At 40.8% G+C, this 21,109-nt stretch overlaps 1 protein-coding gene across 4 annotated transcripts; it reads right to left on the bottom strand.

Annotated features, from left to right (window-relative positions):
* Window positions 1-6,888: 6,888 nt before the first annotated feature.
* On the bottom strand, window positions 6,889-20,721 carry ARL14EP (ARF like GTPase 14 effector protein). 4 transcript variants are annotated; one of them, XM_019975606.2, is made up of 4 exons: window positions 20,580-20,721; window positions 10,322-10,809; window positions 8,950-9,077; window positions 6,889-7,427 (listed from the first exon to the last, which is right to left on the bottom strand). In XM_019975606.2, the coding sequence occupies exons 2-4, from the start codon at window positions 10,745-10,747 to the stop codon at window positions 7,199-7,201; spliced, it is 783 nt and encodes a 260-aa protein (XP_019831165.1). In that variant the 5' UTR covers window positions 10,748-10,809; window positions 20,580-20,721; the 3' UTR covers window positions 6,889-7,198. The 4 variants fall into 4 exon arrangements, with proteins under 4 accessions (XP_019831165.1, XP_070660087.1, XP_070660085.1 ...); XM_070803986.1 differs by having other exon boundaries at window positions 10,322-10,794; window positions 20,580-20,674; XM_070803984.1 differs by lacking the exon at window positions 20,580-20,721 and adding an exon at window positions 20,284-20,397.
* Window positions 20,722-21,109: the final 388 nt, after the last annotated feature.

Here is a 21,109-nt window from a genome sequence, read left to right as displayed (position 1 = left end):
ATAATTTCTGAAGAGTAGAATAAGAATGAAAAGAACTGAGGATAGACTCAGAGAAAATGCACCAACATTTGAATTATAGGGGTCCCAGAAGACGAAGAGAAAAAGAAAGGGTATGAGAAAAAATTTGAAGAGATTATAGTTGAAAATTTCCCCAACGTGGAAAAGGAAATAGTCAATCAAGTTCAAGAGGCACAAACAGTTCCATACAGCATAAACCCAAGGAGAAACACACCAAGACACATACTAATCAAACTAACAAAGACTAAACACAAAGAAAGAATATTAAAAGCAACAAGGGAGAAGCAACAAGTAACATACAAGGGAAACCCCATATGCTTAACAGCTTATCTTTCAGCAGAAACTCTGCAGGCCAGAAGGGAATGGCAGGATATATTTAAAGTATTGAAAGGGAAAAATCTACAACCAAGATTACCTCATCCAGCAAGGATTTCATTCAAAATGGAGAAATAAAATGCTTTTCAGATAAGCAAAAGTTAAGAGAATTCAGTTCCACCAAACCAGCTTTACAACAGATGTCAAAGAGACTTAAATAGTCAAGAAATACAAAAGAAAAAAAGATCTACAAAATCAACCCCAATTAATGGCAATAGGAACATATATACCAATAACTACTTTAAATGTAAATGGGTTAAATGCACCAACCAAAAGACACAGACTGGCTGAATGGACAACGGGAAGCAAAAGAAAGCTGGAGTAGCAATCCTCGTATCAGACAAAACAGACCTTAAAATTGTTAAGATTACAAAAGGAAGGACAGTACATAATGATCAAGGGATCAATCCAAGAGGAAGACATAACAATTGTAAATATCTAGGCACCCAACATTGGAGAAGGCAATGGCACCCCACTCCAGTACTCTTGCCTGGAAAATCCCATGGACAGAGGAGCCTGGTAGGCTGCAGTCCATGAGGTCGCTCAGAGTCGGACAGGACTGGGTTACTTCACTTTCACTTTTCACCTTCATGCATTGGAGAAGGAAATGGCAACCCACTCCAGTATTCTTGCCTGGAGAATCCCAGGGACGGGGGAGCCTGGTGGGCTGCCGTCTCTGGGGTCGCACAGAGTTGGACACAACTGAAGCGACTTAGCAGCAGCAGCAGCAGCAGGCACCCAACATAGAAGCACCTCAATACATAAGACAAACACTAACAGACATAAAAGGAGAAATGGACAGTAACACAATAATAGTAGGAAACTTTAACACCCCACTCACACCAATGGACAGTTCATCAAAACAGAAAATTATAAAGAAACACAAGTCTTAAATGATACATTTGATGAGATGGATCTCATTGCTATCTTTAGGATATTCCATCCAAATGCAGAATACACCTTCTTCTCAAGTGCACATGGAGCATTCAATATTCAATATATTAGATTGTTTTTTTGAAGAATCAATATTATGAAAATGACTATACTACCAAATGCAATCTACAGATTTAATGTGATCCCTATCAAATTACCAACAGCATCTTTCACAGAACTAGAATAAAAAAATTCACAATTCATAGGGAAACACAAAAGACCCCGAATAGCCAAAGCAGTCTAGAAAAGAAGAATGGACTTGGAGGAATCAACATTCCTGACTTCAGATTATACTACAAAGCTACGGTCATCAAGACAGTATGGTACTGGAACAAAAACAGAAATATAGACCAATGGAACAAGATAGAAAGCCCAGAAATAAACCCATGCACCTATGGGTACCTTATTTTTGACAAAGGAGGCAAGAATATACAATGTGGCAAAGACAGCGTTTTCAATAAATGGTGCTGGGAAAAGTGGACAGCTACATGTAAAAGAATGAAATTAGAACACTTCCTAACACCATATACAAAGATAAATTCAAAATGGATTAAAGACCTAAATGTAAGACCAGAAACTATAAAAACTCTTGGAGGAAAACATAGGCAGAACACTGGATGACATAAACCAAAGCAAGATCCTCTATGACCCACCTCCTAGAGTAATTTAAATAAAAACAAAAGTAAACAAGTGGGACCTGATTAAACTTAAAAGCTTTTGCATAGCAAAGGAAACTATAAGCAAGGTGAAGACAACCCTCAGAATGGGAGGAAATAATAGCAAGTGAAACAACTGACAACGGGTTAATTTCCAAAATATACAAGCAGCTCATACAACTCAATGCCAGAAAAACAAACAACCCAATCAAAAAGTGGGAAAAACCTAAACAGACATTTCTCCAAAGAAGACCTACAGATGGCTAACGAACACATTAAAAGATGCTCAACATCGCTCATTACTAGAGAAATGCAAATCAAAACTACAATGAGATATCACCCTACACTGATCCGAACAGCCATCATCAAAAAGTCCACAAACAATAAATGCTGGAGAGGATGTGGAGAAAAGGGAATGCTCTTGCACTGTTGGTGGGAATGTAAATTGAAACAGCCACTATGGAAGATGGTATGGAGATTCCTTAAAAAACTAGGAATAAAACCACCATATGATCCAGAAATCCGTCTTCTAGGCATACCCCAAGGAAACCAAAACTGAAAAATTATCAAAAAAACCCCCCAAAACTGGACATGTATCCCATTGTTCACTGCAGCACTATTTACAATAGCTAGAACATGGAAGCAACCTAGATGTCCATTAACAGATGGCTGGTGCACTGAGACGACCCAGAGGGATGGTATGGGGAGGCAGGATGGAGGAGGGTTCAGGATGGGGAACACATGTATGCCTGTGGTGGATTCATTTCGATGTTTGGCAAAACCAATACAATATTGTAAAGTTAAAAAATAAAATAAAAAAAAAAAAAAGTTGTGGTACATACACACAATGGAATATTACTCAGCCATAAAAAGGGACACATTTGAATCAGTTTTAATGAGGTGGATGAACCTAGAATCTATTATACAGTGAAGTGAGTCAGAAAGAGAAAGATAAGATACTGTATTCTAATGCACATATATGGAATCTAGAAAAATGGTACTGAAGAATTTACTTACAGAGAAACAATATACAGAGAATAGACCTATGGACATGGGGAGAGGGGAGGAGAGGGTGAGATGTATGGAAAGAGTAACATGGAAACTTACATTACCATATGTAAAATAAATAGCCAACAGGAATTTGCTGTACGGCCCAGGAAACTCAAACAGGGGCTCTATATCAACCTAGAGGGGTGGGACGGGGAGGGAGATTCCAAAGGGAGGGGATATATGTATACCTACGGTTGATTCATGTTGAGGTTTGACAGAAAACAAAATTCTGTAAAGCAATTATCTTTCAATGAAAAAATGAATCCAGCATCTGACTTAAGTACGTGAAAGTGTTAGTTGCTCAGTCATGTCAGACTCTTTGCGACCCCACAGACTGAAGCTCGCCAGGCTCCTCTGTCCATGAAATTATCCAGGCAAGAATACTGAAGTGGGTTGCCATTTCCTTTTCCAGAGGAACTTCCCATCCCAGGGATCAAACCCATGCCTCCTGCATTACAGGCAGATCTTTACCATCTGAGCCACCAGGGAAGCCCACCATGGATTTAAGTATTAGGAAGACAAAATATTCTTTCTGCCAGTGCTCTGTCAAAAACATATTGGTCAAGGAATTGATAAAGTTTATTCCTGATAACTAGGCCAGTGAACAGTTATAACTTAAAAATGACATTTAATTCCATGGTCGAAAATGGCATTCCATCAAAGTAAAATCAGTCATTTAAAACATACCAAAAGTACACAGGAGTAAAAATAAACCTCTATTGGTCAATTCAATCAAACTGGCTGTATAAATCTTTCAACAGCTAAAAAGTATTTCAAATTGCTAAAAGGCTAATTTGATTAAACTAAAGTACTATCTTTAGGGAAAATAAAAACCTAGTTCAGAAAACGTGTCTAGACAATAAGGTTTTAGACACATTGATAGGTCTTATAGTCTATCTAATAAATTAGTCTTACAATTTATTCTCTATCTCAACCACTGTTTCTCCACTTTTCTTCATTAGTACTCCATCATGGAGCTGTTTTTAGTCCTTTTAATCCTAGTCAACACCCTATTAACCACCACAGATAAAATGTATGTGCATGTGCACGCATGCTCAGTCATGTCCGCCTCTTTGTGACCCCATGGAATGTAGCCTGCTAGGCTCCTCTGAAGGCAATGGCACCCCACTCCAGTACTCTTGCCTGGAAAATCCCATGGACGGAGGAGCCTGGTAGGCTGCAGTCCATGGGGTCGCTGAGGGTCAGACATGACTGAGCGACTTCACTTTCACTTTTCACTATCATGCATTGGAGAAGGCAATGGCAACCCACTCCAGTATTCTTGCCTGGAGAATCCCAGGGACGGGGGAGCCTGGTGGGCTGCCGTCTATGGGATTGCACAGAGTCAGACACGACTGAAGCGACTTAGCAGCAGCAGCAGCAGGCTCCTCTGTGGAATTTTCCAGGTAAGAATACTGGAGTGGGTTGCCATTTCCTCCTCCAGCGGGTCTTTTCAACCCAGCGACTGAACTCGAGTCTTGCATCTCCTGCACTGGCAGGCGGATTCTTTACCATTGCAGCACCTGGGAAGCCTAATGTAAGGCGTACCTGTTTAAATGTTGCATATATATCCATGCTTTACATACAGAAAGATTTTTGCCACCAAGGACAAATTTTCACCAAGAACACAGTCTAAGTAATGAAAGGTTTACAGTATTAAAACATTTTTAAAAAGAGTAAGTGGGGAGAAGAAATGATGTATTTTAGCACTTATGGAATTATGGAGTTTATGGAATGGAGATTATTTCTAAAATAGTTCAACTACTCAGATATATCAGATTTTTCCTGAAGTATGTACTATTCTCACCTATAGGCAGTCTTTGCTTTGCATGGGTGCTAGTGTCAATCAAAATATTCAATAATTAATGGAGAGAATTACCATTGTGTGACCTTGAAAAAAATGTCAAAATATTACAAGGTGTCAGTTATAAATGTAAAAGAATGAAAAAAATGTGACTTAGTATACTGTAATTTAAAATACCAGAAACACTGGGAATTAAAGTGCTATTTCATTGTAAAAAAACTACTCATGAATACTCACACTTGCCTTTTTGTTAAGTAACGTATGACACTGGGAAAGCATCTTTTCTATACCACTGCAAATTTTCATACTTCTATGTGGAAGTTTAGCTTCCACTATGTTATTGTTTGTGTTTTCAATGTTGGGAACCATCTCTGTAGTTTGCTTTAATGTGAAGTTTGTTACCTCTGGGACATGTTCATCCTTTTCATCACAACCCTCATTTATGATGAGTCTGCTTGCACCAAGTTCCTCTAGCTGCACATCTAGAGGCTGTAGCATAGCAACACTGGCAACATTCCCATGATCAGTGATTCCTTCTATAACCCCATCTATTCATGTTTCACCTCTAGCTTTATCATTTTCATTTCTTGACTGCAATTTTGTCTCTGTTGGCCATTTCCGATTACACGCTTTGTAAAAGTGCCGGAGTCCAGCTTCAGCAGCCAGGGAATCTGCCTGAATGGGTGAGTGATGCCAGTGGGGGATGATGTAGTCTCTGACTCACAGTATGGACCTACATGTTTATTTCAAGCTTCAGGTTCTTTTTTATACTTTGACAAAAGCATTAGGTCAGAGGTTTGAAGTTTTTAGCTTCCTCCACCAAAATTGACTGTACTTAACATCCCTGGCTCAGACGATAAAAGCATCTGCCTACAATGTGGTAGACCCGGGTTCAATCCCTGGGTAGGGAAGATCCCCTGGAGAAGGAAATGGCAATCCATCCACTCCAGGACTCTTGCCTGGAAAATCCCATGGATGGAGAAGCCAGGTAGGCTACAGTCCGTGGGGTCACAAAGAGTCTGAGTGACTTCACTTTCAACTTGTGATTACATTGTAATTCATGCTACATTCCTGTTTATTTCTTATCTTTCTAAATCCTGTTTGCCCCTAGTATCTTAAGATCACTCTCTCTTAAAAAGACTTCTGCTGCTGCTAAGTCTCTTCAGTCGTGTCCAGCTCTGTGCGACCCCATAGACAGCAGCCCACCAGGCTCCCCCATCCCTGGGATTCTCCAGGCAAGAACACTGGAGTGGGTTGCCATTGCCTTCTCCAAAGCATGAAAGTGAAAAGTGAAAGTGAAGTCGCTCAGTCGTGTCCAACTTTTAGCAACCCCATGTACTGCAGCCTACCAGGCTCCTCTGTCCATGGGATTTTCCAGGCAAGAGTACTGGAGTGGGGTGCCATTGCCTTCTCTGAAAAAGGCTTCTAGCTATTCTTAATTATTTCTAAACCCTAAACTCAACAAACTACTTTTGCCATAAATATTTCCCTCACAAACAAGTCTCAAACAACAATCCTTGGCCTCAAGCTGCGGCCTATGTGCTCATCCTGGGACATTCTTTGTAAAGATCCTTGAACAAATGTCAATGGTTACTTTATATTCTGGGCACAACTGTAGAAGGCTTTGTGCTTTCTCATGCTTCTCTCAAGCACCTTAACATTCTTTCCAGCCAACTCAACCGAAGAAGGGAAAGAACAAGTCAGAATCACAAGGCCTACCTCCTTCAACCCGGGGCCGTGCCTGCGAGATGAGGAGGGGGTTGGGGCCGTGCCTCCATTTTGCCAGTAACGCCTAACGTGGCTCCTGACATGAAAGGTCATGTGGGTGACAAGGAGACACCACTACTACGTGCTCTGCTGTCTGAACAAACTGAGTAATAGACGTGCAGCGATGAATCACTAGCAGGATTTGAGAAGTAATCTGACTACTCAGTCACTGACCTTGAAGTACACGCGTTACATACTGATTTGAGAGCTTAACAGCTAGCAGGAAGTTCGTACCTCATGGAACTACTCACAGTTAACATACCACAGTAACTGAAATTTGAACTGTTGCTGTTAAGGAACTGGTTTATTTAACTGTATCAGTGCCATGGAAATTTATGGACATGGGAGTTGTACAAACAGAGGACTGCCTATACATTACTTTTTTACATTAACCCAGAAAGGCTCAAAGAGATGACTGCTGAGTAATGAAACAGTCCATCTAAATTGACATCAAATAATTTATCTTAAGGTACCCAAAGGCAGTGTTAGTGCACACTGAGTACATATGTGTGATTTGGCAAAACCAACTTTAACATGTATCTTAGAATTACAGAACTTTAGAAATACAGAAAGGGTCACAATCGGACACCACAAATTATCCAGCATGTTTGTTATGAATTATTTCTCCTCCTTCGATTTCAATTTGCTCATATAGCCACTTTCGATCACAGCGGCATTCGGCACCACATTTGGTAGAACCGCAGGCAGGACAAGCATAGAAACAGCCTAAGCAGTCTTCATCGAGGCAGTCACAGAGGTCCATTCCACTGAAAATCAGGAGACCCTGGCTATCGTAGACCTTACTCTTTGCCGGGATCACCTGTCTGTAATACAAAACACAAGGCAAGTTACACACTTCATGCATATTTCATTTCTGAATATTTAGTTGACAATAGGGTAATAAAAAAAATGTAAGGGAGATAAAATGTTTCGGATTATAGATGAAACTTTGCCAAACTGATACCTGGGTTACCTGACTCAAAGTTACTCTACAATTAACAGTTAACAAACTGCTTGTGAGAAGAAGGCCCTCTCTTGTAAAGGGTTGAAACATATCCAAAGGAATGCAGGCGAAATGTGTCCAAAAATAATAATATAGCTGCTAAAACTATTTATCCCTTACCAAAAAGAAAAGACTAGGTAATAGTGGTGCATTTTATTAGCAACCAATCTCTTTACTGCTTTGTGAACACAGCTTTATTTTTATCACAGTATACCATCCAGCTGTTTTTTATACTGCAATTAATCTGTTTCTTGTTCTTTGACAGACTAGCAAATCTGGCCTCAAAGCACCTAATGACTCAATGGAAAACCTTCACAGATGGAATAATGGCCTGTATAAAAAATAATTCTGGATGATTACACTAACATTGCTTTGTCAATTTGTATTTTAGAAATGCTCAATTTAAAAAATCATATTCTAAACAATTTAGCTTTCATGTTCGTTCTATTAACTACACCAAAATTGTTTCTATTTTGCTATGCTTAGAAGTTCAGTCATGTCTGTCTCTCTCTGACCCCATGGACTGCAGCCCGCCAGGCTCCTCGGTCAATGGGGATTCTCCAGCCAAGAATACTGGAGTGGGTTGCCATGCCCTCCTCCAGGGGATCTTCCCAACCCAGGGATTGAACCCAGGACTCCTGCATTGCAGACAGATTCTTTATCGTCTGAGCCACTAGGGAAGCATAAGTAATCCTTGCTTGAGGACATTCTATATACAAGGACTCTTTCTCTTAGAAAATGTGTCCTAAGTCATTCAGTCATGTCCCGCTCTTTTTCACCCCATGGACTACAGTCTGCCAGGCTCTGTCCACGGGATTCTCCACACAAGAATACTGGAGTGGGTTGCCATGCCCTCCTCCAGATCTCCCCAACTCAAACCCATGTCTCCTGTGGTTCCTGCACTGCAGGCAGATTCTTTACCACTGAACCACCGGGGAAGCCCATTTCTATTTTAGACATTAAAAAATAAAAAACAACCTTGCATTCTCACAAAATTTGTTTTAGTTGCCACCTATAGAGCAGAGACATACAACTGATGTATTAATGCTTTTCAAATAATTATTTTAGTTACAAGAAGTATAGTGTGCTTAAATTATTTTAATTACTGTGCCAAAAAGATTATATAAATGCACTTCATTGAGACTTTCTTAGAAACAAAAAAATTTTTTTAGAGTGGAAGGGAACACCTTAATTTTCTATGAGACCCTTGGGGGTTCTTACTAATTCCAGATTATCGAATTTAAACTATCTAACCAGAAAACTCAAAACCTGTAAGAGAAAGATAGGAAAACAATGCAGATGTGAGGCAAGCTAACATATGACTTAAACAACACATAGTGTACCTGTCTGAACCAGCTGTTGCATTTTTGGTAAGCCTTCTTTTTTCTCTTTTACCAGTTTCTGGAGCAAATTCAGTTTGCTTTCCTGGATTTGCAAATTGTAATGACCTCAAAGCTTTAGCAGTTCTTCCCTGAATAAAAGTTAACAAATTATTAACTCAAATCTTAATATCAAACCATACACAGATATTTCACTTAACATTAATCCAGATTATTTCTTAGCCGGGAAGACAGTCTGGAACTTGTAAAAAAGAAAGAAAAAAGTTTTAGTGCCCAAATGTAACAAAATTTATACTGGGTCCTGGAGCTATGCCTTTGAGGGGATAACAAAGGAAAAGCACTACATATAATTTAAAATTTTAATTATCTTTTAATTTGGTTTATTAATATAATAGAAAGGAGAAAATTGAGAAAAATATGCCAGCAGCAAGAATTATAAATTGCTTATAAATAGAAAATTTGACAAGTCCTCCTTTGACATACCAGTCCTTGTTCTACACCAGAAAGCTTTATGAAATCTTAAACTGTTCTGATAATGGTTAAATAATCTAAATGTAGGCATGTGAATAAGGAAGAGAGTTATAAGATATTTAATACTTGCAATGTAAAAATGTATGCTTTCTGACAGTAGGGAGTCCTAAAATTAGCCTTGACCATAACAAGAATTCAGAGCTAGACGCAAAGGAAATTCACAAACATCTTAAAAACCCAGATAAGAATGGGATAGTGCCAAAGTCAAAAGAAAGGCTGAAATAAGAAACAATTATTTCAAGTCACAAAGTTCCTTTTAGAGCAGCAGTTTTCAAGTCTTTCATAAAAAAGGGAATTCATTCTGCTGTATTTCAAACTCTTGCTGGCAGGCATAACCCACTGAGTTACTTCTGTATCAGAAAAAGAGCTAAGATTGTTAAGCTCTGGCAATGCCAGAATGTCTGAGCACTAGGAGTTGCCGCTTGAAAGTCTAGGGAATATTATATTATTCTTTCCCCAAGCCAACTCTCTTTACCATACAATCTGGGTTTCCACAAATATTTAGAAAACATCATCTATTTTCACCTCCCCAACTTTACATTCACTGCATTCAAGTCCATCCCTTGATATTCTAGTGGAATTGGTCCCACTATCAGTTCTGGATACCAAAATGCTAGGCTGCTGCTCCAGTCCCAGAGTTGGCCCTCGCGTCTTTGGATTCAACCAACCACAGATTGTAATAGTGCTGTACTGACTGAAAGAAGTCCACATATAAGTGGACCTGCACAGTTCAAACCTGTGTTGTTTAAGGGCCAACTGTAATAAAGTGATATAAATGATTTCTTTATAATTAAATAAAACCCTACATTGTAGAAGTAGCAGAGAAAAAATCGACTCTACATACGTCTGAGTCAGGTTTTCTTTTCTGCCGGTCTTCAGAATCAACATCCACACTTCCATTGATTATCTGTGTACATTTTGGACAAAGCTTCCAACCAGGTACAAGCTGTCTTCCAAATTTTGCACTCAGAAAAGTGGCATCATCTAAATCAATTACATGTAAATTTTTTTTGGCTAGTTTTTTGTGTATGTTAAATGGGTCACAACATGACTTCTGCAAATCCTCAAATCTGTCGATGTAAACTTTTGCATGATGGAAGCAGATTGTATTGTTCCCAGAAAGTGTCATTCCAGTTCTCAACTGAAGTAGAAGCATGTCATTTGATGACAATTCTTGCAAAGTCTTGAAACCTGTATGACGAGTATAATAGGTTTTATGGCACTCATTTGTGGTTCGAAGCTGGACTCCAACCGAACATGGATCCATCATGCTTGATTATAGTAAATTTCCTTTCTGATTTTCACCTAGAGATCACTCTCTAGCAGATCACCCTAGAGAAAAACATTAAAGACAGTCAGATTTGTGCTGCAAAAATTTTATCTGAGAAGCTGAAAAAGCATTTGAGAAAATGCAAGGCCTGCATAATAAAAAGAAAACTCTTAGCAAGCAAGGAATAGAAAGACATTTACCAAAAGCCTACAAAAACATAAGAAAGCAATCATGGCAAGTGTGACTATAGTAAATATGTCAATTCTACAGGAATTTATCTATAAATTCAGTATGATTCTAAACCAAATTTCACCAGGTATTCCACAAATCCCCCACCACCCAGAATTTAGGAAGCTAGTCTATGGAAGTGTAAAGGTTCAAGAAAGCCAAGATAATCTTGAAGGAAATCAAAATAAGAAATTTATTTACTATAAAGCTATTATCATTAGAACAATGTGTGGGATCTCTCAGGTATCACTGTTAGGGTAGAATTATTTACTATTAGATAAAATACAGGATGCTCAGTTAAATTTGAATTTTAGATAATGCATAAACAATTTAAATTATATCACAAATATTGCTAAAAAGTCATTTGTTGCTTCTCTGAAGTTAAAATTTAACTGGGTTTCCTCCTATGTTTTATTTGCTAAACTTGGCAGCCTCATTTACCGTGCCTTCCCTCTCCCCATCTTCTAGTACGTAGAGATCTTTCTTTGGTGCCAGTTCCACATTATCTCCCACCTCTTCTGTGCTGTTAAAAGAAAGCTGAACTACCACCGATGAACAAATTACAGGACCTCCTCAGGTAAAAATTAAAGTGCCCCGTCTGAAAGAAGACAAGACCAGTTGCAGTACAAAAAGTATTTTTCACACTGCTTAAAGCTCAATGGCATACTGGAACCATTCACTTGAGTGAAACTGTCATGATAAAAGTGCACACACCTGAATCAAAGCAGTTTTACATTCAAACACTGCTTTAAAAAATGAAAAAGAAAAAGGTTAGCTCAAGAAGCACAAAATTTCAGGCATTGATTTCAGTGGCTGCTGCCTGCTTTCTAACACCTACCCCCTCTGGTTACTCCTCCCCTGTAGTAACTCCCAATGTTCTCCCTTCTCTTCCCCTCCCTTAGGCTAAGATTCTAATATGAGTTCTCAGAATTTGTTTCCAAGCAACTGTTTCTTCTGCTCACTTAGGCCTGTGCTCTGGCAATGTCACCCACAATTAGTATTTTTTTTTTCCTTCAAGTGGTATTCTAGTAGCCTCATGTTGTTCTCTTCACTTGCTGCTGCTACTGCTAAGTCACTTCAGCCGTGTCCAACTCTGTGCGACCCCATAGATGGCAGCCCACCAGGCTCCCCCGTCCCTGGGATTCTCCATGCAAGAACACTGGAGTGGGCTGCCATTTCCTTCTCCAATGCATGAAAGTGAAAAGTGAAAGTGAAGTCACTCAGTCGTGTCCAACTCTTTGCAACCCCAAGGACTGCAGCCCACCAGGCTCCTCCGCCCATGGGATTTTCCAGGCAAGAGTACTGGAGTGGGGCGCCACTGCCTTCTCCTCACTTGCAGCATGGTGCTATGTTTGCCAAGGCTTCCCAAGTGACACGAGTGGTAAAGAACCTGCCCACCAATACAGTAGACATAAGAGAAATGGGTTCCATCCCTGGGTTGGGACGATCCCCTGGCAGAGTGCATGGCAACCCACTCCAGTATTCTTGCCTGGAGAATACCGTGGACAGAGGAGCCCGTCGGGCTAGCACCCATAGGGTGGCAAAGAGTCAGACACGACTGAAGTGAATGAGCACAACACAGCACAATGTCTTCCTTAAATACATTACTATTTATTGTCCATGAACTAGTACTAGCATCAGCAGGGAACTTATGAGAAAAGAGAGATCTCAGTGGGCTCAGTGAATTAGAATCTCATTCAAAAAATAAATCCCCAGATGATACATAAGCACATTACAGTTTGAGATGCACTACTATAGATAATTCAATTAACAGAACATTCACCAAGCATCTTCTATATTTACAGAATACACCAAAAAAGAGTAAGAAACACATACAGACATGCACTTGCCTTCTAGGAAGTCTGATACTTAAGGGAAGATTATTTGAGAGGGGGAGAGGGAGCTGTAAATTTCATAAACTAGATTTGGAGAAAAATACCTGGCTTCAGTGGAAAACTGCACTGTTGAGAGTACAACCTTCAGGTTGTCACATTCTGATTACAGGAGAGCTCTGCATCTTTCGCTGCCTTTGAGCTATTTTACACCTGACAACTGTATGTAACTAACAGCAATGCAGAACAATTCTTGTCCATATTCTGGTAAATTCTGTTAGAGGTACAACTGACTCCCCTGGCCCACTGTGGAAGAAGACAGTTTTGCCTCTACTTGCTCATTTATTTCAATATTCCTGATCAATAAATGTGTCTGTTCTATCATTTGAACTGGTTATAACATTTTACCAATCCCCTTGTTAATAAGGAAAATAAAAACCAGGCACTACTGATTTTATACCAGTGTCACAGTCACAATTTTACTTCCTCCCTCTTTTTTTTTAATGGAAAATACATTAAACATAGGAAAAGTTTAATTTGCTCCAGCCAAGTCACTTAGACCAGCACAATATCTAGTATTTCTCACAGAAGGAAAAAAAAAACAAAAACCAGCTTCTTATGGGACTGGATGTAAACCATATACCAAATAAGCCCTAAACGTGTTCATTTAGACCTGATTACTTTAGATTGGTTTTCCACCCTCCCCTCCCTACCCCTCTTTCAGGAAAATTTCACTATGGTACAAGTGAGATCGGTCTGTAAGTACTTTCAAACTACACTGAGTGATGTAGGATTATTAATTCCTGAATGTCAATGAGTATCCTAAGGCCTTCCTATATAAATGTTCCAATGAACTTTATTTGTACATTTTCCACTTCAAATAGAAAAATGCCTTTTAACAAGTTAAATTTTACCTGAGACCTGTACTACTGGTTCTTGAACAGGCCTGCCTAAAGAAACCCTCCTACTCTCTGTATGGCTTCTGTAAGACTCAAGAACATCCCACTGTTTACCTATGACCAGAACAAAGGACCTCCAAATCCCCATTGTCTCATTTATAAATTTGTGAGTAATTAGCTGAATTGCTTGCTGAAATAATCAACTGGAACAAAATTGGAAAAATATAGCTAACCATATTTTAAGTTTCTCTCCTTCCTCTAGGCCCCTGAACTTTGGTATAACCTCGGCCAGAGCCAGCAAGGAATCCCTCCAGAGAAAAAGCTGGCCTCAGGCTAAAACAATCTGGGATCTACAATCAGACCAAGCAGTTCTGTTCCAAGCACTGTTTACTCCTCCCCTGAGAAGCTGGTAAATCTTTTGGTCAGAGAATTCTTTCCACTGCAATAATCTCTTTTCCCCTCTGGCAATAATGCTTTCAATAAAGTCTCTCCCTACTAACTCCGGATTTTATTATTTGACCCTTTCTTTAAAAAGTTCTGCATTCTCAATTTTCTCTTGCTTTAGAACTGCCAATACTTTCTAAACAGAGTAACTAAACAGAGTATGTTTTGTGATTCTAAGATTAACTTTCAATATTTTTATAGCACTCCCAGAAGAGTGGAGAGAGAAAGAAGTAAATATAGATTTGTTAGACTTCATTCTTCTGTACCTGAGGTAGTAAACACAAGTACTGGATATTTGCTCCTCATATGATGTGAACACTGACAGCTCAGGGAATACGCCTTTTTAAAAAACTGAGGTATTGACACATTATATTAGTTTCAGATGAAACAATGCAGTATTTGTACATATTGCAAAATGATCCACACAGTAAGTTTAGTTAATATCTGTCACCACAGTTAGAAATTTCTCTCTCTTTGATGAAAACTGTTAAAGTCTACTCCCTCAGCAGCTTTTAAACATGCAGTACAGAATTACTAGTTAGTCATCCAGCTGGACGTCACCCCACTACTTATTTACAGCTGGAGTCTGGACGCTCTGACCCCCTTTTCACCCACTTTGCCCACCCTGACTCTTCGCAATGGCCATTTCCAATCTGTTCTTTTAATCTACCAGTTTGGTTTTTAAACTTAAATTATCTTTTCTAGATCCCTTGAAGTAAGTTTTAAGCATTTTCTCTTGCTATCCATTACCCAACTCTAAGGTAGGTAGGGTAGGTGCACTGAAGAAGTGGCCTCAAACAAGGCCACAATGCTAGCAGGTTTTCCTAATCCCATGAGCTCTAGGACCCGATCACAGGCCTCCTACGGGGGTTAAAGCAGCACCATCACAATCATCACTACCACTAACACAGCAGAGGGACACGGGAAATAATTAGGGAACTCATTGTTTTCTTCCCCGAACTATAGGGGAGATATGACAATACGTTCCAATGTGCCAAGTTCCCTAATACAGCCTGTGCTTTGTTACCACTCTTGAAGTTAGTAGGAAAAAAATCACATTAAGAGGAACTTTAACCAAACAAAAAACTTAAATGTATTTTTAGGTCAACTTTTAAGAATCTTTCCCTTTCATGAAAAATGTCTTTTTTCAGTATAGGGACAATTTATAAGGCATTTTCCCATTTATCTTTTATTTAATAAAATAATAATAATAATTCCATTCACCCCTCCTATGCAAATCAGCAGTTTCAGGCCTGGGTGCGTGCACACCAGAGAGTGCACACACACGTCATGCCTCTTGCAACTGTCAACTTTTTGTGCCCATTATCCTCAAATACTACCTATAGGACATGTGAATGGGTACCAAGAGAAGGGTTAAATGGCTAAGTGAAATAGTCTTAAATCTCAAGACCCAGGCACCATAAAGTAAACTTCAGACAATAACACAGTCCACAGTATCCAGTCAAAGATGACAGTGTAGAAGACCCTGAACTTATCTCTTCACATGAACATGCTGAATTTGTACCTACATACAGATCAATTCCTGCTGAAGAAATACTGAGGGCTGCAGAGCAAGTGATAGAGGGATCACACAGGATGGGTAAAAGAGACAGAGACATGGTGTTGATGGGAAACCCATCCCCCACAAGGGTCTTCAGCAGGGAGGAATATCATTGAGGAGCCTGTACACAGACTTGCCCATCCTGGGACAGAGCAAAAAAGCAGCTGTTTCAAGGGCACCTACACTATCATGAAGGGAATCCATTTACTAACCCTAAAGAGCCTGCCAAATGATCAGAGAACTTCTGAAACTGTAGCTGCAGTCTAAGGTACCAGGGAGACATGCGGGTTTGATCCCTGGGTCAGGAAGATCCCCTGGAAGAGGGCATGGCAACCCACTCCAGTGTTTTTGCGTGCAGTATCCTATGGACAGAGGAGCCTGGCGGGCTATAGTCCACAGGGTTGCACAGAGTCCGACACGACTGAAGTGACTTAGCACGCATGCTTGGGAATTTATATATATATATATGTGCACACACACGTTATTATTATATGTCAATATATATGAACCTATGGTAACCACAAACCTACAACAGATACACAAAAACCAGAAAGAAATCCAAAAGTAACACTGAAAAAATAAATCATCAAACCACTAGAGGAGAGACCAAGAGAAGAACTACAAAAACAACCAGAAACAATCAACAGAACGGCAATAGGTACATGGAAAAGGTCAGTTTTCATTCCAATCCCTAAAGAAGGCAATGCCAAAGAATGTTCAAACTGTCGCACAATTGTACTCATCTCACACGCGAGCAAAGTAATGCTCAAAATTCTACAAGCCAGGATTCAACAATACATGAACCCTGAACTTCCAGATTTCAAGCTGGTTTTAGAAAAGGCAGAGGAACCAGAGATCAAATTGCCAACATCTGCTGGATCATCGAAAAAGCAAGAGAGTTCCCGAAAAACATCTATTTCTGCTTTACTGACTATGCCAAAGCCTCTGACTGTGTGGATCACAATAAACTGTGGAAAATTCTTTAAGAGATGGGAATACCAGAGCACATGACCTGCCTCCTCAGAAATCTGTATGCAGGTCAGGAAGCAACAGTTAGAACTGGACACGGAATAACAGACTGGTTCCAAATAGAAAAAGGAGTATGTCAAGGCTGTATATTGTCACACTGCTTATTTAACTTATATGCACAGTACATCATGAGAAACGCTGGGCTAGAGGAAGCACAAGCTGGAATCAAGATTGCTGAAAGAAATAGCAATAACCTCAGATATGCAGATGACACCACCCTTATGGCAGAAAGTGAAGAAGAACTGAAGAGCCTCTTGATGAAAGTGAAAGAAAAGAGTGAAAAAGTTGGCTTAAGGCTCAACATTCAGAAAACGAAGATCATGGCATCTGGTCCCATCACTTCATGGCAAACAGATGGGAAAACTGTGAGAGACTTTATTTTCTTGGGCTCCAAAATCACTGCAGATGGAACCTGCAGCCATGAAATTAAAAGATGCTTCCTCCTTGGAAGGACAGTTATGACCAACCTAGAAAGCGTATTAAGAAGTAGAGACATTACTTTGTCAACAAAGGTCCGTCTAGTCAAGGCTATGGTTTTTCCAGTAGTCATGTATGGATGTGAGAGTTGGACTATAAAGAAAGCTGAGCACAGAAGAATTGATGCTTTTGAAGTGTGGTGTTGGAGAAGATTCTTGAGATTCCCTTGGACTGCAAAGAGATACAACCAGTCCATCCTAAAGGAGATCAGTCCTGAGTGTTCATTGGAAGAACTGATGCTGAAGCTGCAACTCCAAAACTTTGGCCACCTAATTCAAAGAACTGACTCATGTGAAAAGACCTTGATGCTGGGAAAGACTGAAGGAGGGAGGAGAAGGGGACGACAGAGGATGAGATGGTTGGATGGCATCACTGACTCAATAGACATGAGTATGGTAAACTCTGGGAGTTGGTGATGGACAGGGAGGCCTGCTATGCTGCAGTTCATGGGGTCACAAAGCGTTGGACTCGAATGAGTGACTGAACTAACTGCACTGAACACACATACCTATCAATAATCACTTTAAATGTAAGGAGATGAAATGAACCACATAGGGGTGGGGTGACTGGATTAAAACAATAAGTCCCATCTATTTATTGCACAATAATGTTCCCCTGGTGGCTCAGGTGGTAAAGATTCTGCCTATAATGTGAGAGACCCAGGTTCAACCCATGGGTCTGGAAGATCCCCTGAAGGAAATGGCAACCCACTCCAGGATTCTTGTCTGGGAAATCCCACGGACAAAGGAGCCTGGCAGACTACAGTCCAAGGGGTCGCAAAAAGTTGGAGACGACTAACACTTTATTGCAAGAACGACTAAGACTTTGATATACTGCACAGTGCTCGTATTGGGAACAACTCAGCAAACCTTTCAGGTCTCTAAACTCCATTTGTGATTTGTCTCTATTCCTAGGGTCCTTAAAGGTCAAAGAGAACAGAATACTTCGAATTCAACAACTGAGGGATGGTTTACAGACCAAGACGAATGAGTAAAGCTCTCTTTATTTTATCTGAATTCTGGATGTGGTCAAAACTGTCAAGCACTACTAACTACTCCTGGAGATGAACAATACTTTAATTTTTTAACAGTACTTCAGTTTTTTTAAACAGATTAATTAACAGTACTTAATACTACTTATAATACTATGGAGAAGGAAATGGCAACCTACTCCAGTATTCTTGCCTGGGAAATCCCATGAACAGAGGAGCCTGGCAGGCTACAGTCCATGGGGTTGCGTAAGAGTCAGACAAGACTTAGGGACTGAACAACAACCACAATTAACTTAATACTCAATATAGATGTTGGGTAAGTGATTGTGACCTTGAATTGTAAGCTAATGTGTGGAAAACACTCACCTCTTCCTAGAAAACAAACGTCTGGACACTGAGCATGGCATTATTGGTTCAAACATCACACAATGCAGGTCAAACTACACTACCTGAAAATTTCTGTTACATTTTAAGTCTTCATATTGGGGCTTCCCTGGTGGCTCAGCTGGTAAAGAATCCTCCTGCAATGCAGGAGACCTGGGTTCCATCCCTGGGTTGGGAAGATCCCCGGAAGAAGGCGGACATGATTGCACGACTCTCACTTTCACTGTTCTCTATGCTCGGAAAGCCAGGCAATGCTAATTAATCCTTCAAGACAGTGTGCCCATATTCATCTTTCTGGCATGCCTTACCCAAATTCTATTGTTACAGATTCTTTTTCCTCTGTTTGAAACTTTGCCTCTATTACTTCTCAGCTGTTGGAAGACAGGAGCTATATGGTGTTATTTTCTATATCACTTAAGTAAAAAGAAGAAGGAAGTTCAGGGACTTCCCTTTTTATAGCACTCATCACTGGCTTTCTTCTTTCCTGTTAGTTTTTTCCATTACATACTAAGCTCCATGAGGGCCAGGAATCATCTGGGTCCTGTTACAGCTGTAGCTTCTTTCGAATGAATCCATGTTCCTCAAACTGCCAGAATCTCACACGGAGAAGGCTGAATCGCCCCCAAATCAGTATAACCAGATGCTCAGGATCCTGCAACTATCCCAATTTCAATCCTGTGGTCACAAGCACAGTGATGGCATTCCTCCCACACCCCCTTCCCGGGGCTTCTTCTCTTTGGAGCAGTAGTTTAAAGTCCTTAACACTTTCTTTGTTGAGTTAGTCAACAAACTAACTAACTTTCTTTTGTGACCCTGTGGACTGTAGCTCAACAGACTCCTCTGTCTGGGATTTTCCAGGCAAGACTACTGGAGTGGGTTGCCATTTTCTTCTCCAAGGGATCCTTCCAACCCAGAGACCAACCTGCATCTCCTGCATTGGCGGGCGGTTTCTACCACTGAGCCATCTGCCAAGCAACAGTTTCTTTAGCCTGATTAGAATCCCAACCTCCTTCCTTCCAAAAACTGAGCCTGGGAATACCTACTCCACTATCACGCAACTTAAAAGTTTCATCTTTTATATTTTTCAATAAATGATTCCCCTCTAGGAAACTAAAACATTTTAGGAATGACAAAGTATGGGAAGTCTTGCTAAGAACAAGATTGTAAAGGTAAAAGTATTGTTTTAAAAAGTGAAAGTCGCTTAGTCGTGTCAGACTCTCTGCGACCCCATTGAGTATACAGCCCATAGAATTCTCCAAGCCAGAATATTGGAGTGGGTAGCCCTTCCCTTTTCCAGGGGATCTTCCCAACCAGGGATCCAACCGGGGTTTCCCGCACTGCTGGAAGATTCTTTACCAGCTGAGCCACAAGGGAAGCCGAAGAATACTGGAGAGGGTAGCCTATCCCTTCTCCAGGGGATCTTCCCGACCCAGGAATCGAACCGGGGTCTCCTGCATTGCATGCATAACTACCCTACTTTTCACCAGCTGTTTGAGAATGTTGTAAGCCACCAGATCCAGCGTATGAGCCCCTATTATGTTCATGCTACCGGGATGGAGAAAAGAATACTATTCGACCTCCAGCCTCAACCAAACAGCTAGGACTAGGAAGGTTCTGATTTAAAAAATAAAACCCAAAGAGCAGTGGATGGGGTTCTAAGCCACAAAAGCTCTCCTCTAAATAAGACAAACCTTAAGTCAAAATTAGGACGGCTCCAGGTCTCCCCAAGAGAGGCGACAACCCGCGGAGTCGACAGGAACCGTGCTTGACTTCGACACAAGGGGCCGCAGATCGACCGGAGGGAGAAGGGGTCGCTGCAGGGCCGCAGGCCGCGGAAGGCCCCAAGAACGCAGCTGAAAATTCCCCTCACGTGTCCAACGTGCTCCCCCTCCTCTGCTTTGGGACCCTCCCTCAGCCGGCCCGAGCCCCGCTCCCACCCAGAAACGCGTCTCCACGCCCCAGACCCTCCCCTCTATCCCCTGTTTACCTTTAGCTCGAGCTCTCCACCGACCCAGTGCGCACCATAACCGCCGCCTCTGAGAATGGCCTGGGTACGCGCTTTTCAACACTTCCTGGAGTTTACCACCGAGAGAACGGCGAGGGAGGCTAGAGAGGCTCAGCGCTACCATAAAGAGAGGCCCTAAAGAAGTCTAGAGGGGAACAGAGCTTGGCGGCCTCCGGGGCGGAAAGGGCGGGGCGGCATGAATTGGCGAATGATTCAAGGTGAGGCAATAGTTGCTTCAGATGCTGACGGAATTTTTTTTTTTTTCCTTTGACATTAGGGAATTGTGCTTAGGGTCAACTTTACCAAGATGCAAGTTCCGCTAACTTGAGTTGTGTTCGCGAGTTTCTACGTCTGTGCGTGACGCAGAATCTTTGCACCTCAAGCCTCCTAATCCCTGAAGAAGTGAATGAATTCAAAACACCTTAAGAAGGCCCTCTGTATGAGGTCTCCCATTTTATGATTTACTTAATTCAAGCGAAATATATTCCAAAATGCATCCCCTTTGTTATAAA

This window comes from Bos indicus, chromosome 15 (genome assembly GCF_029378745.1).
Source record: "Bos indicus isolate NIAB-ARS_2022 breed Sahiwal x Tharparkar chromosome 15, NIAB-ARS_B.indTharparkar_mat_pri_1.0, whole genome shotgun sequence".
Taxonomy (NCBI): Eukaryota; Metazoa; Chordata; class Mammalia; order Artiodactyla; family Bovidae; genus Bos; species Bos indicus.
Note: the sequence above shows the minus strand (reverse complement) of the source record. Positions and strands in the feature narration are given on the sequence as shown.

What these genes read in the sequence shown, in the direction of transcription:
- ARL14EP (XM_019975606.2), bottom strand. Translation starts at nt 10,747, where the DNA reads ATGATGGATCCATGTTCGGTTGGAGTCCAGCTTCGAACCACAAATGAG. An exon ending in AAAGAAAACCTGACTCAGAC is followed by an intron (nt 9,078 to 10,321) that starts GTATGTAGAGTC and finishes ACTTTTATTCAG; the next exon opens with GGAAGAACTGCTAAAGCTTT. An exon ending in GCAACAGCTGGTTCAGACAG is followed by an intron (nt 7,428 to 8,949) that starts GTACACTATGTG and finishes TTTGTATTACAG; the next exon opens with ACAGGTGATCCCGGCAAAGA.